Source organism: Lasioglossum baleicum, chromosome 7 (assembly GCF_051020765.1).
Source record: "Lasioglossum baleicum chromosome 7, iyLasBale1, whole genome shotgun sequence".
In the NCBI taxonomy this organism is placed as follows: Eukaryota; Metazoa; Arthropoda; class Insecta; order Hymenoptera; family Halictidae; genus Lasioglossum; species Lasioglossum baleicum.
The window spans coordinates 3625018-3639640 of record NC_134935.1 but is presented as its reverse complement, the minus strand read 5'-3'; the positions used below and the strand labels follow the sequence as shown (position 1 = coordinate 3639640).

The 14623-nt window shown below is 37.2% G+C and overlaps 1 protein-coding gene across 5 annotated transcripts in view; it reads right to left on the bottom strand.

Annotated features, from left to right (window-relative positions):
• LOC143210672 (glycerol kinase 5) overlaps positions 1-14623 on the bottom strand; it is a 66164-nt gene that overhangs the window by 16910 nt on the left and 34631 nt on the right. For all 5 annotated transcript variants that reach the window (XR_013009315.1, XR_013009314.1, XM_076427751.1 and 2 more), the window contains exons 2-5: positions 10217-10310; positions 6491-6590; positions 3783-3942; positions 1303-1417 (exon numbers count right to left, since the gene is read on the bottom strand). Coding sequence is in view for 3 of the 5 variants with exons in the window: in XM_076427750.1 (XP_076283865.1) it covers positions 1303-1417; positions 3783-3942; positions 6491-6590; positions 10217-10310 (469 nt within the window). In the remaining 2 variants the exon portion in view is untranslated. The remainder of the gene's footprint in view (positions 1-1302; positions 1418-3782; positions 3943-6490; positions 6591-10216; positions 10311-14623) is intronic.

Sequence of the window (14623 nt, the reverse complement as noted above, 5' to 3'; positions counted from 1 at the left end):
GCGGGGGTCTTGGAGCAACCTTATCACTGCCTAATAGATTTTACACCGAACTCGCGGAATCTATACAGTTAAACTTTGATTCGAAGGGGAACTTTAGCCCGATCTCGCTGGTAGTTGACTTCCGAGATGCAGCACGACACGACACGATTCGTGATTACGACAGTACTAGCCCACGTGAGTAGAAATGCAAGGGCTTATATAGCTCTGCAATGACAGGTGGTACTTGTCAGTACCCTTTGAGCGAACATTCGTATTTTGTCAACGACCAGTTGGTCGTGCGTATGTTTGGGCCCTAAACTAAACTAAACAGCTATGTAGATTTATCTAGGGTGGTTCTGTTCGTTTATCTAGGAGGTAATATTGAACACCTGTTCGTCATCCGTAACAAAGCATATCTAAATACATTTTGCATTCGAACAAAAATAAAGTACAAGTTGATAACATTATGAGCTACACTGGTGGAATTAATTCTGGACCACTTCGAATAAAAATATTCTTTATTTCATATTTGTGCAGAAAATGTATATCCTGCTATGCTAAATTGATACCGTAATATTTTTATTGTAATTTATAATGTTTATACTTAATATGTTCACATGATTTGGTTCGTAAATGTTTTAAAATTTTAATTTAAAAAAACCTAAACTGTGTTGTTATTTTTGTTTTTGCGACTGGCAACACGGAACGTCGCAATCACAGGATATATGGGTTCATTGTAACCACCAATCAGGAAGGTCTTGACGGTCTTTACAAACAGTTTCATCATTGTTTTAGTCAGGCATTGCGTTTTCAGATGTGATAAGACCTTAGTAAAGTTTTTAAAAGTGTGAATAACGACTAAAATGGCTTCGAATGCCTCGAAACGTGTCGAAATTGTAATTTTTATTGTACATTAAAAGTATGGCTGTAAATGATCTTTTTACTGACTTTTATATAAGCGACGCTTTAAAATTAGGAAACAGTGATTAGGATCAGGACCGGCGTGACCTTTTGAGAGGCCTTTCAAAACGCGAGGCTAAGTTCCGTCTTACGCGCTCAACCTGCCTCGCGCCGGCCCATATTAGAATATAAAATATAAATGATTATACAATATGTATTATATATTATGATAAATAATTTGAATGACTGCGAAAAAGTAAAAATTTAAAAGTGTCCAGAATTAATTCCACTAGTGTACGTTATCAAATACATATTTGCCATTAGAATGTTTTTTGAAACACGCTTTTTGCCCATCACTGCCTAGGAGCACAGTGCTCCGAGCTGTCTTGATCAAGCTTGCAAAATAAAAATCATACTGCGTACCAGTCAATTTATGCAAAAGCCAGCAATCGACGCCGCCGAAGACCGCGTTTCCGCTGTCCACTGCCGCCTGTAAACCTGGCACGTGTTGCAACGCCCATAAGAGTCTCAAAGAGATCTAGATTTCAGTGTGAAAGTAAACGGTGAACAAAACAAACGACGGAGAAACGGAAAATACTTTGAATCGAGGGGCCAAGGGGTTAATATAAACGGAAGAGTACGCATGGAGCGAGTCGGCGGTTGTAGCACAAACAGAATGGAGGCGATTCTATGTAAAGAAAGGAATTTTATATGAATTTCTTTCGTACCAGGTTTCATTTTTAGCAGTATCGGATCCGAATCATTGGAATTATCGATAATTCCAAATGTTAAAAGTCCACATTGCATAAAATATTTCATCTCTCTTCGAATTTTCAACTTTCAATTAAAATGACCAGATTTTAATTAATTCTCGTGCGCGGAATGCGAATCTAGGTGGAATTATCCTATGAATTCTCTTGAAACAAATGGTGGACGTTTTGATAATGTAAAATGTTATCCATTCCTTATATTATTTTACAAACGTGTACTATAAAAAATGTAGCACTTGTTAAATCAACGGATTTTAAGGAGTTTGTGATTTTTAAAGTTCCAAATGATGTACAGTCGGTGTACATAGTATTCGTACACATTAAAAAAACGAATTACTTTTTCAAAATTGGACCCAACAGCTTGAGTTTCTTTTCAGACGTTAGACATTAGTTTACTAGCTAATGTGTAAATAATTTTTTAAAAATTGTTATTGGTCGCAATTGCGAAGGAGATAGTAAAGGTCACGATTTTTAAATTTTTTATCTGTACCTGTAATGAATATTTAGAGGGCGCCTTTGGTAGGTCTAACAAAAGTTATACATATACTTGTACATACAAAGTTTCATCGAAATCGATCAAGGATGTTACGAAATATAATTGATTGAAAATAGCAAAAATCGTAAGAATCCGCGATTTAAATGAATCGCAAACTGTAAATTCAAAGATTTTTACATCTTACAATGCCCATAGCTTTTTTACCCGTCAACCAAAATTTCAATGAAACTTTGTACAAGTATATAACTTACTTAGACCTACCAAAGGCGCCTTCTAAATTTTCATTACGGGCACAGATAAAAAATTTAAAAATCGTGGTTTTTACTGTTCCCTTCGTAATTGCGAACAATGACAATTACAAAAAAAAATTATTTACACATTAGCTAGTAAACTAACCCTTCTAACGTCTCAAAAAAACTCAAGCTGCTGAGTCCAATTTTGAATATTTTATTTGTTTTTAAAAGGTGTACTTTGTACACCGACTGTATAATTCCTTATCAATGAACGAAATAATCCACAAAAACCCGTTGTTATTTCAGTGTCAATTTTTTCGGGAACGAAATCTCGGAAGAGAAAATTTCGAATTTTCAGCTTCTACACGTAGAATCGTCTTCATTTTAATTGTACCGTGACTTTCGTCTAACTCTGTGCATGTAAAACGAACAGAACGAACGAAAAATCAGCGAACCTTTCTAAATACAGTAGTGCACAATTAAGCGTCCGCAGTTGAAACTGAATGTAGACACTTAAGGGGATAGACTCGTTTTCAGGATTGCAAGGATGGGATTTTTCAGCAGTTCATAAAAGTGCGTTTTTGAAGGTGAAAACCAGAAAGATTATTATTATTATATTAGGTTGGAGAAAAAGTAATCCATTAATTCTCCGCTAGATAGCTGTATTGATATATATCTCGTAAAGTATTGGTCAGCACAAAAACTTCAGGCTTGTGCTCGTTGAAAAAGTGACATTCCGCACTAGAAAAAATTCTTCTACAATTTTGTGAGTGGTCGATTCAGTTGTGAGTTATAGGGTGTAAAAGATGGAGGTTAACACAGAGAAAATTCGGTACATTTTACAGTTTTGCTTTGATAAAGGCGAAAATGCAAGGCAGGCGGCTCAAATTGTGAATAGAGTTTATGGCCCGGATACAGTCACAGCTAATCACGCGTAATTTTGGTTTCGTCAATTCCATTCCGGGTCAATTCGAAGCTCATAGTTGTTATCTACCACTAGTTGTGCAGTTCGTTGACCTGACCGTACATCCCTTAGCTTTCGGCAGTGCCGTATACCTGAAGTCAGCTGTGCGGTTCGACTCTGAATGGCCCAATGACACAGGCTGCTCTTTTCCTTGCGTATTCAGAAACTTTTGCCTTTCTCCTATAAATTTTTGTCTTTCTGCTATGTTATCCAGTAGATTTGCACGAGAAGATTCGATAAATCCAAGTTTCGATTCTAGAGGACCAATTGTTCAAAACGCTGGAATTGTAACGCTGGAAACGTGAGTCTAGTGAGTTAAGTGTGCAAAAGAGCAAAAGAGAGGACGCTTAAGTGTGCACTACAGTACTCCGTGATTGTGGGAATCATGTATTCCGTTCGCGTATCTCGCGGGACGAGGTAGTTCTTAGACTTAAACAAACCTGCGTATTCATGAACTTAAAGACACTGGCGGCTAAGAACCGTTTTCTCCTGGACAACGTGTAGAGAATCTGCGATCCTAGGCGTAGGCTTCTCATTGTAATCGAGGAGTTCCATTCTTTTACCATGGAGTCAGCTCGTAGATCTTTCCAAGTGATGAAACTGCGACAGAAGGTGTCTTGGTCATTCTTTCAAAACATTGGAAATTGAATAACTAGGTACTAGACTGCGGATCTTCATGCAAAATTAAAATCGTCTGCATGGATTACAAGAAATAGAAACTAAATTGAATGTTATTTCAGCCTTTAACCCCCATCCGTCCCTCATTTCACGAACTGAATCTGTCTCTCGGTATCAAATTGATACAGTGATAAAAAATCGATAAAATAACAAGGCAAACAGTTCTTTTTCGATGATTTTTAATACCAATTGATGAGTTAACATTTACATCTTAGGTTTCTCGGTTATGTGCTCCGCATTCAAAAAATAAAAGTCACGAAGTTTCGGGCAAAACCTACAAACAACAGAACAATATAACTTATTTCGGGAAAACAGTGTCAAATTGACACGAGGGACGGATGAGGGTTAAGGGAGTACATCCCTTTTTCCAGGATTGCAAGGGTACGGGATTCGCGATCTCATTTCTCGATAATACAAATATGGGGGTTTTCAGTAGTCAAAACCGCTACATAAAAGATCGACCTAGGACGCTATCGCCCCCAAAAGTCCTATTTTTTTTGTTTACGAGACGTAATTTGCATTATTCGGAAGCATAAACAAACGTAGCTATTTTCATAGCTACATGCGGACGAATAATGCAAATTACTCATCGTAAACGAAAAAAAATATACAAAAGAAAACTTCTTTAAAAAACAAGCTTATATTAAAAAGCACTAAAAAGGAGAAAATAATTTTTTTAGACAGTAGTGACTATAAACAAAAACGTGGAGCGCCCACAAAGATTACGTCAATATAGTTCAACGCTCCACGCTTTTATTTATAGTTACTATGTCGAAGACAATTATTTTCTCCTTTTTAGTGCATTTTAATATAAGCGTGGTTTTTAAAAAGTTCTTTTTTATATATTTTTTTATTTTCTACTTTTTAGTCTTTTTTAAATGGAACGCAAGATACAGTAATACATACTACTTTGAAATAGTGAGATATATTGGGTTGGCAATTAAGTTCGTTCGGTTTTTTAGGCTGGAATAAATCACAAAAACCGAACGAACTTATTTGCCAACCCAATAGAAACGCAAGATATGGAAATACGCGAGGTAGAATAAGGGGATGACTCCGAGAGACGACGTCTCTTGATGGAGTCCGAGATTATCCGAAATGGAACTGATTGAACGGAACACCACAGTGATACCATATGCGGGGAGTCACGGTGAAATGATGTACCCCTTCTTTGACGACGGGGAATGAGTGGGACGAATGGGAGACACGTTGCACGTGCGCGATGGGGAGCGTGGAGTGTGCGCCTGCGCACGGTGCTGGAATGGCATAGTGGAAGGGGTATGTAGGAGAGTACGGGAGCTCCGTCTGGAGCTCATTATGGCAACACTGCACCACACTGACTGACAGTGTGCCCAGAATCCACGCTTTTTCGCGCATGCGTGGCGTTTTTCAGCCTCAGTAAAGTACGCTTCGCGAAGAAAATGTGGCACCTTGAGTGCCATGCCGAATGTTAAAAAGTTAATATGAACTGATTATGAAAAACGAATGAATGACAAGTGTATTTGTATATATATTCGTATATACATATGACATATTGCATTTTTTTAATTATCGTTACAGGCCCAGATAAAAAAGTTGGCAAAACATCATATTTAAAAATTTTGTATAATTCCTACCAATTGCAATCGTAAGAAATTTTAGTTTACTTATTCTCTAGCGAACTAGCCGGTCTAACATCTTTAAAAAATTCAAGTCCTTCGGACCAATTTCTAAAAAGTTATGCGATTTTTAAGCGTGTCCACTGTCCACTTATTATCGCCGCTGACTGTAGCTGCCTCAGGGCTCTGCTACATCATCGCATCGGCCGCATCATAGCTACGTTACTGAAAAAAGGCCGTGCATGCGCGAAAAAGCGTGGATTCTGGGCACATTGCTGACTGAGCTGTCCGATGTGTCAGTGGAGTGGGGATGAGTCGGAGTGGGAGCGCGTAGTGGGGATCGCTGAACGCGATGACGTACTACCGATCGTCGCGCGGCGAGGTGTGACGATTAATATTAACATTTTTTTTCTCCTAGACGCACAGTTTTTTAAAAATTTGTTTTTTAATATTGCATTGTCATTCAGTTCTCAATGTTTAAAGTTTCAAGTCTCTAGCTCATCGGGAAGTGGTTTAAAATTCGATTACAAGATTTCACGCATACAACAACAACGACACGGCAACCTAATATAAGCATGGTAATAATAATAAAAAAATAGGAGGTCGATCTTTTATCTAGCTTTTTTGACACTACTGAAAACCGCCATTTTTGTATTATCGAGAAATGACAACGCGAATCCCGAATAATTGCAATCGTGAAAACGAGTCCAGTACCGCCTTAATGATTTTAATAGAGGAGAAATCATATATTGACATCTTGAATATTTTACATTTTCCAACAATTTTGAATTTCATCTACTCAATTTTGCTATGAATGCATAAAGATCCGCAGTCTACTTGGTACGAGTCGATACAAAGGTTATCATGCTTACTTGTGATAATGTTTTCCATCCTTCATGTTCCACGTCGTGAAGCTTCCTCGTTGCGAAGATATGCCGATGCATGCAATCGATTCTGCTTTGATATCGCTGGCTGCAATCAGAAACATAAAATGATTGTATACCCTGACTGGCACTAGAAACATTTTCGCACTGATTTCACGGTGTATCTTGTGGGTCCTATGAAAAAAACCGACACGGGTTCCATCGACACAATTTTCACCGACACTCTTAAGGGGACATTACACTTTTTCGGTGGAAAATTTTAATAATTTTTATGGGACTGATAAAGTAATGAAAAAACAATTTTTGAGTCCGTAATTTTTTGGATTCAAACACAAGAAAAAATTTTTATATAATTTTGTAAATGATTATTATTTATTGGGTTTTTTTGCAGCCTCATAGAAGTCATTTTCACAAATCAACTAATAGTTAAAAATGACAAATAGTCTGCTTGATTGTTAGTCATAGCAAAATAGTCATTAGTTAATACTTTTTGCTTAGTTAGCGATAACTAATTAATAATATTAATGTTTTTTAATCGCAGAATAGTGACTGATGACTAAAGATTGATGACTGATCATCAACTACTAATTCACTAATAAGCAATAGATAACGATTACTTGGAGCTGTGACTAACTATTTGCCATTTAGTTATCAATAACTAATCAAAAAGTTTTGACTAATGACTATTTTGCTATGACTAACATTCAAAAAGCCTATTAGTAATTTTGAAATATTAGTTAATTATTGCCCTACTCTGATTTGGGCTCTGATAGGATAACTTTTTGTTATTATTATGTCTTATTTTAACTTATAACCATTTTTAGTCATTAGCCATAGTGAAATTCTGATTGCGTATGTAGTTATGTCATTATAGTCAGTATTCAATATTCATCCTTAATAAAAATTTAGTCATTATTCAATAGTCATTACGCTCAAATACTTATGTAGTCTCAAATACTGATTAGTCACGCTCAAATATTTACTTAGTGTTGGGAGACGAATTTCGTAATTCGCGCCCGACTAATTGTGTACAGACTCTGGTGTGAGTGAATGATTTGAAGTATGTTCACTGAAGTGACTTGTTCACTTGTTTTCTAATATGACGATATAGCGCGATGTAACGCTGTGCATAGATAAACCACGTTTTTGTATTCCAGTTAATCTAGTTGTAATAAACACATTCTGCTGTTAATATATATCCACGCATCAACTCTAACACTTAGTCGTGAATTATTAGTCACTTTTGTAGAGCTTATGAAGTCATTAGTCAATAATCATAATTGTGACTAGAGTTTGCCCAACTCTGGCTGGTGCGCACTATTGCGCCTCGCTGGAACGTCTGGAAAAAAAGAATTATCCTTAGAAAAAGTCTGACTATGGCCCCATTATAGACTACGATTTTTTTGTTCGAGCAAACATTCACAAAATGGTGGATCTCCAAAGTTGGTGGCAAAACGTTAAAAATTGAGGAAAAAATTAACCAATCTTCTTTATTCTAGTCTATACTGGAGCTATAGTTGTACCTTTTCTAAGGATAACTCTTTTTTTTCAAACGTTCCAGTGTATATGTATATGTATAAATTCTAGTGTACGCTCCAGTGTATATACATATATGTATATATTAGGTTGTCCCAAAAGTTTCTTCCGAAATGTGTTCCTTTAATGTCGCTAAATAAATACAAACAATACGATAATCTTTATGTTAATATTTTAGTACTTCTTAATATGAATTTGCATTATGTGCATGCATCGAAAACCAACTTTTGGAACAACCTAATATTTATTTAGCAATATTAAAGGATCACATTCCGGAATAAACTTTTGGGACAACCTAATAAATTCCAGTGTCACTAAAAAACCATTTACAAAAGTATCTAACAATTTTGTCTTGTATTTGGAGACTTAAGATATATGTCAAAAAAATTACGGACTCAAAATATGTTTTTTCACTACTTTATCAGGTCCACAAAAATTATTAAAATTTTCGACCGAGAAAGCGTAATGTCCCCTTAAGTCTGAGGATTCCAAAAATTATGCGTTTAGGAGATATAAACTACACTCCTCAAAAGAATTAAGGGATCACTTCTGCGAACCCGAAAAAATGCTTCCACTTTACGTGATCATAACTCCGTCAAAAATTGCTGTATCGATATCGTTAAACAATCGTTTGAAAGCCTGAAACCTCTAGCTTCAGATGCTCTGTTTCAAATTGTTGCTGTGTTGGTTTTTTACAAAGTTATAGCGAGATGAAGACAACATTGACGGTTAACAAAACTTTTGTGCAACTTTGGAACATCACACGGGGAGCAACCAATTTTTTTGATAAATGGCGTTGACATAATTTGGAAGGGCTATCTTTCCTGTGTAAAATGTGTGGTTGTTGATTACTGTGCGATTTTTTTTATTCGAGTTATTCAACATTGAAGTAAATGTTGGCTTTTTAACTTTAACTGGCTCCAGAAATCGAAAAAGTTATCGTAGAGTCTTGTGCAAAAAAAGCAATAGAAAGAGCGTTTCTTTCTCTTCAAGGCACTCCTTTTGTTTTTTCAATTTCATTAACATTTCGATATACCAGATGTTTCTGAAAATATGCTTAAAAAGTGCACAATTTCCACTTTTCCTTTAACTTGCTGTATCTCGGCGAGAAATGATCGTAATACCATGATCCGAACGTCAGATTGAACCAGAGATTCTGCCGATTCGATTGAGTACCCCATGAACTCGCTGGGACAATTTTTTACCTATGGCAGCTGTGTTTGAAGTTAGTGCTTCGCAGAAATTAGCACGCCGCGCCGGCCCACAGTGGAAAATTTGGATCAAACTCGATTCAAAAGCAAAGAACTTTCAATAGAAATGAGGTAGAGGGATGAAATTTTTTTTAATTAAAGCTGAAACTTTGCAGAATATGGGAAAAATAGAGAGATTATGATACGAACGTTTTTTAACGTTGAGAAAATTCGTTAAACCTGTAGAATTTCAAGAAAATGTGGTTTCTCCAGTACCACGCGCGGAAAATTTTTTTTTTTAACATGTCATATATCATTTCCCGTAGACTTTTACACGCTGATTTCAAATCTGGTCTCAAAATTCTGAGTCCTTAATTCTTTTGAGGAGTGTATTAGATAGTACCTTAGATTTTTCAAAATTATGCAATAATCACCGGTCGGTAATGTGTTAACATCGTTTGACAACAGCGTTAACCGGCTGCGTCTGACTTCTTCTATAGTGTAATAATTATATTTTTGTACAAAAGTAAAAATGGCAGAGTGTAGAATAGTTAACTCTCGCAAGGTAAGCTCTAATGACAATAACACATAAATAGTAAGGTGGGGTCTCTTAGATCCAGATAAATGAATTTCATAAATACCTAGCCTTGTTTTTAATAAAGGTACATATAAAGAATAACACAGGATAAAAAGTAAACAAACAGATTTAATTTTATTCATATCAAAATTCTTTTCAAAAATCTGAAACTGGGGTCTCTGATACTCCACATTACCTTGCGAAGGTTAAAGAAAAAACTGTCAGCACTGTCTTTAGAAATGATGTTACTATTAATGTTAATCGGGTAATACTGTGGTCGACTAAAATTTTTGTCGGTTAAACTCGTCAACGGTCAAAGTCGTTGTCGGTTAAAGACGTTGTCGGTCAAATCTGGAGGCGGCGAAATATTGTCGGTGAAACCTGTGACGGTGATTTTCACGAGACCCGTACCTTCTATGGTGGTCTTGATCACTTTCACTATCGCACTCCATAGTTCGTCAGGATCTATCTCCACGTATCCTGGCTTCGGGAACAGCAACTGGACCTGAAAATCGCAGGACACTGTTAAGAGCTATACTTTTTTTAAACACACAGTACATAGCTCGGGGGCAAAGTGTGAGAGATTTATGAATGATTCATTCAATCAACGAGCACAATGGTTGCAACTATGTATAGAGTATAGGCACACGTCTGACAGCAAAGCCGAAGGCTTCTTTCGCCTCGATGCAAGTTAATCAATACTTCCTCGTCGCATTGGCCGACTCGAACGAACGCCATTTAAATTCGATTACGTGCTCCGTTTCAGGGGACATTACACTTTCTTAGTCGAACATTTTAATAATTTTTATACGACTGATCAAGTGATGAAAAAACAATTTTTGAGTCCGTAATTTTTTTTTTGACATGTATCTTAAGTCTCCAAATACAAGAACAAATTTTTATATAATCTTTTGCAGCCTCATGGAAGTCATTTAAAAAATTTTGATCTGCTGGCGCGCACGATTGCGGCTCACTGGAACGTCTGGAAAAAAAGGAATTATCCTTAGAAAAAGTTTGACTAGATATATATATGGCCTCAGTATATACTACAATTATTTTATTCGAGTAAAAATTCATAAAATGGTGCACCTCCAAAGTTGGTGGTCTCAAAAATAGCATTTTCTTCGTAAAAAAACATTAAAAATTGAGGAAAAAATAAACCAATCTTATTTATTCTAATCTATTCTGGGGCTATACATAATACGTAGTCATATACCATTTTTCTAAGAATAATTCTTTTTTCCCAGACGTTCCAGTGAACCGCAATCGTGCACGCCAGCAGATCAATGACTTCCATGAGGCGGCAAGAAAATCATTATAAAAAATCATTTACAAAATTATATGGACACTTTTTTCTTGTATTTGAAGACTTAAGATACATGCCAAAAAATTACGGACTCAAACATTGTTCTTTAATTACTTTATCAGTCCCATAAAAATTATTAAAATTTTCGACCGAGAAAGTGTAATGTCTTTCCAAGCTCTCGTTCTACGTTCCGCAATATTTTCCGCGATCCAACGCTCAGAGAAAGCACACGGTCAAACGTAATGTCGAGCGTAAGTGGGTTAATAGGTAATGCGTTGAATCGTTATTAAATCCCTCCCCCTACTTCTGTCCCGGTACCGTGAACATTTTCGGCCCGTATACATATGCATCATTCGATACCATGCAGACAGTGTTGGTCAATATTTATATAAAAAATAAAATATCAAGTTATTTGTTATTTGGATATTCAAATAAAAAGCAAAAGTAATTATTTACTATTTGAGCAAGTCTAAATAACTTATTTAAAACAAAGTTAATTACAAATACAATTTGTGTTATTTACAAATACAATTTCAGTTATTATTTATACTGACAAATAAATTGTATTGTTTTCTCTATTAATTGTATTTTATATTCTAGTAATTGTATTTCTATGAAATTGTATTTTTATCTATTAATAATACTAAATTATTATTTATTATTCATAGTCATAAACAAATTTTTTTCCAACTATTCTCAGCAACGATATTAATATTAATGTATCGTCTGCTGTGCATTATTTGATAAGCTTCAGAGCTTGTTCCGTTGAGGCGATTTACACGTGATTCGAGTAGCGCGTTTCGAATAATATGCCAAAATCGAACAAACTTTCGGACAGTATGTTTGAAAAAAGAATAGTTTTTAAGGCAAATATGAACTACGAAGTACCTACCAGAAATGAAACTTAGTACAAAATATAGTTGTATTTATGTAAATTACAGGTAATAACGATGTTAATTTCACCACATTTTCATTGTATGTACTGTTACGGATGACGAACAGGTGTTCAATATCATCTCTGGCAGGAACCGTCCTAGATAAACGAACAGAGTTTTTCCCTAGATAAATCTACATAATTGTTTAGGTTAGTTTAGGGCCCAAACGTACGCACGACCAACTGGTCGTTGACAAAATACGAATGTTCACTTGAAGGGTACTGACAAGTACCACCCGTCATTGCAGGGCTATATAAGCCCTTGCATTTCTACTCTCGTGGGCTAGTACTGTCGTAATCACGAATAGTGTCGCGTCGTGCTGCATCTCGGAAGTCAACTACCAGTGAGATCGGACGTTCGTTCCTTTTGAATCAAAGTTTAACCGTACAGATTCCGCGAGTTCGGTCTAAAATCTGTTAGGCAGTGACAAGGTTGCTCCGAGTCCCCCGCATTGCCAGTGCGTCAACACCGTGCGTCTTAGCTTAGGTAATATCACCTTTCAATTTCTTTCCTATTCTAAATTCAGTTCATTCGCGACACAAGTACACTTGTAGAACGAAACTCTATAGTAAGAATATATTTGTCTTCTTTGATAATTAACTCAAATTCATTAAACCCATAATTATCGTCCAATATCCTAACCAAGTAATTGAACGTCCCCACATGATACAATCTTACCGCTCGGATTGTATCAATTAAATTATACTAGTTACGAGGCTTACTAATTATCCTAGCAATTCCCTGATTAACCATCAGGTTCTTTCGCGACATTCCAATTGTCCGAACAGAGATTTATCCAACCTAGCGGCTCCCCAGTTTTGCATTGGGTTCGTCCGCATCCTAACAGCTCCCTGATTTCGCATCAGGTTCGTCTGTGCTATTATACAACCTCCTAGCAGCTCCCCGGTTTTGCATCGGGTTCGTCTGCGTTTGACTCCATTCCTAGAGGCTCCCTGACTTCGCGTCAGGTTCGTCCTCGCTGTCAATAATCCTAGCGGCTCCCCAATTTCGCATTGGGTTCGTCCGCGTTCCTTAACTAACAAATTATATCATATTCCTAGGGTAATAACCCTTCGCCGGCCACTCGTGCTGCTCGCGGCCCTGGCTCGTAACAGAACTGGTGACAGCGGTGGGATTGTTCAATTATTTTAGGATCACTTTAATTTTGGGTTTACTACGTTAAATTACTCGTAGCTGAGTATTGACAATATACTAGTTTTCCTAGTTACGTCTCAATATTATTAGCAATATACTAGTTTTCGCTAGTCACGCTTTTATACCAATGATATACTAGTTTTCCTAGTTAAAAGGTTTCGATATACTAGTTTTCCTAGTTGAAAGGTTTCGATAATATACTAGTTTTCTCTAGTTACATTCTTTAAAAATGCCGAATTCAGCTGCAAATACTTCTTCCGTTGACATAATGAACTTGACGGTTTCACTTGCAAATTCTATGTCGCTGTTGACGCAAAAGACATGCTTACAGAATATTACTTCGACAATTCCGACCTTTAACGGGGAAGACCCCTCTTTGATTCGTTTCGCGCAAACTTTAGAGGACGGGTTAACTTTGATTCCGGAGGGTACGGAAACCGAGTATCTGGCAATTGTTCTTACTAAGCTCGTCGGGCCAGCACGTAGATGCACATTAGAGCACAAGTTTACTACCGTAAAAGCGTTAATTCAACATTTGAAGAAACGGTTCGCTCCCGGCAAGAGCCTATCATATTATCAAGTGGAAATCGCGAAACTACATATTCGCGAAGGAGAAAGCCTACGACAATACATCGATAGGACAAGCCACTTGGTCTACTGTACGCGCGGAGCCATGAGGGAAAAATACGAGGCACATGCTGAAGAATTTATCAAATTGATGGAAAAGGACGTCATTGAAAACTTCATCGATGGATTACCGGATCGGATTTCCCTGAAGGTGTCGGCTATCTTGAAGGATATAAAAAATCTGGAGGATGCTTACGACGCCGTGCTACAGATAGATAAAAGATTAAGGAATCGACGACAGTCGCCTCGGAGTGAATCACCATCCAGGTGGTCCCGCCGAGATTCATATGACCAGGACTCTCGCTACCGCGATCGTGAAGTGTCATATCCCTTATCTCCAAGCAAATATGACCGACACAGGGATCAACGCACGAGACCATCTGGTTTTGAGGAGGAAAGAGAAGGACGAGCGTCTGCCTGGACCTTGCGTCACAGGAGCCCCTCCGGTTCCCCCTCCAACCGTTCGGATTCGTCAATTGTGAGAGACGGAGAGAAACGGTATACAATTTTTAAAAATTCCGATAGGAATCGCATGTCAAAATCGTATTGTTGGCATTGCGGAACATCCGGACACGATGGAAAATTCTGCAAGAATCGACCGCGTAGTCCGCGATTCCAAAGAGATTCGCGAGATTCGTCCGTGGAATCGAACAAATCTTTAAACTTCGATCGCGCTCACCGTACAGGCGACACGATGAGCGAAAACAAAGAAGTTCGCCAAAGAACTGTCCGCTTCGAGGAAAAACCCTCATCAAGGAAGCTCCAGCACCACGAATCAAAATCAAAATCCCAGAA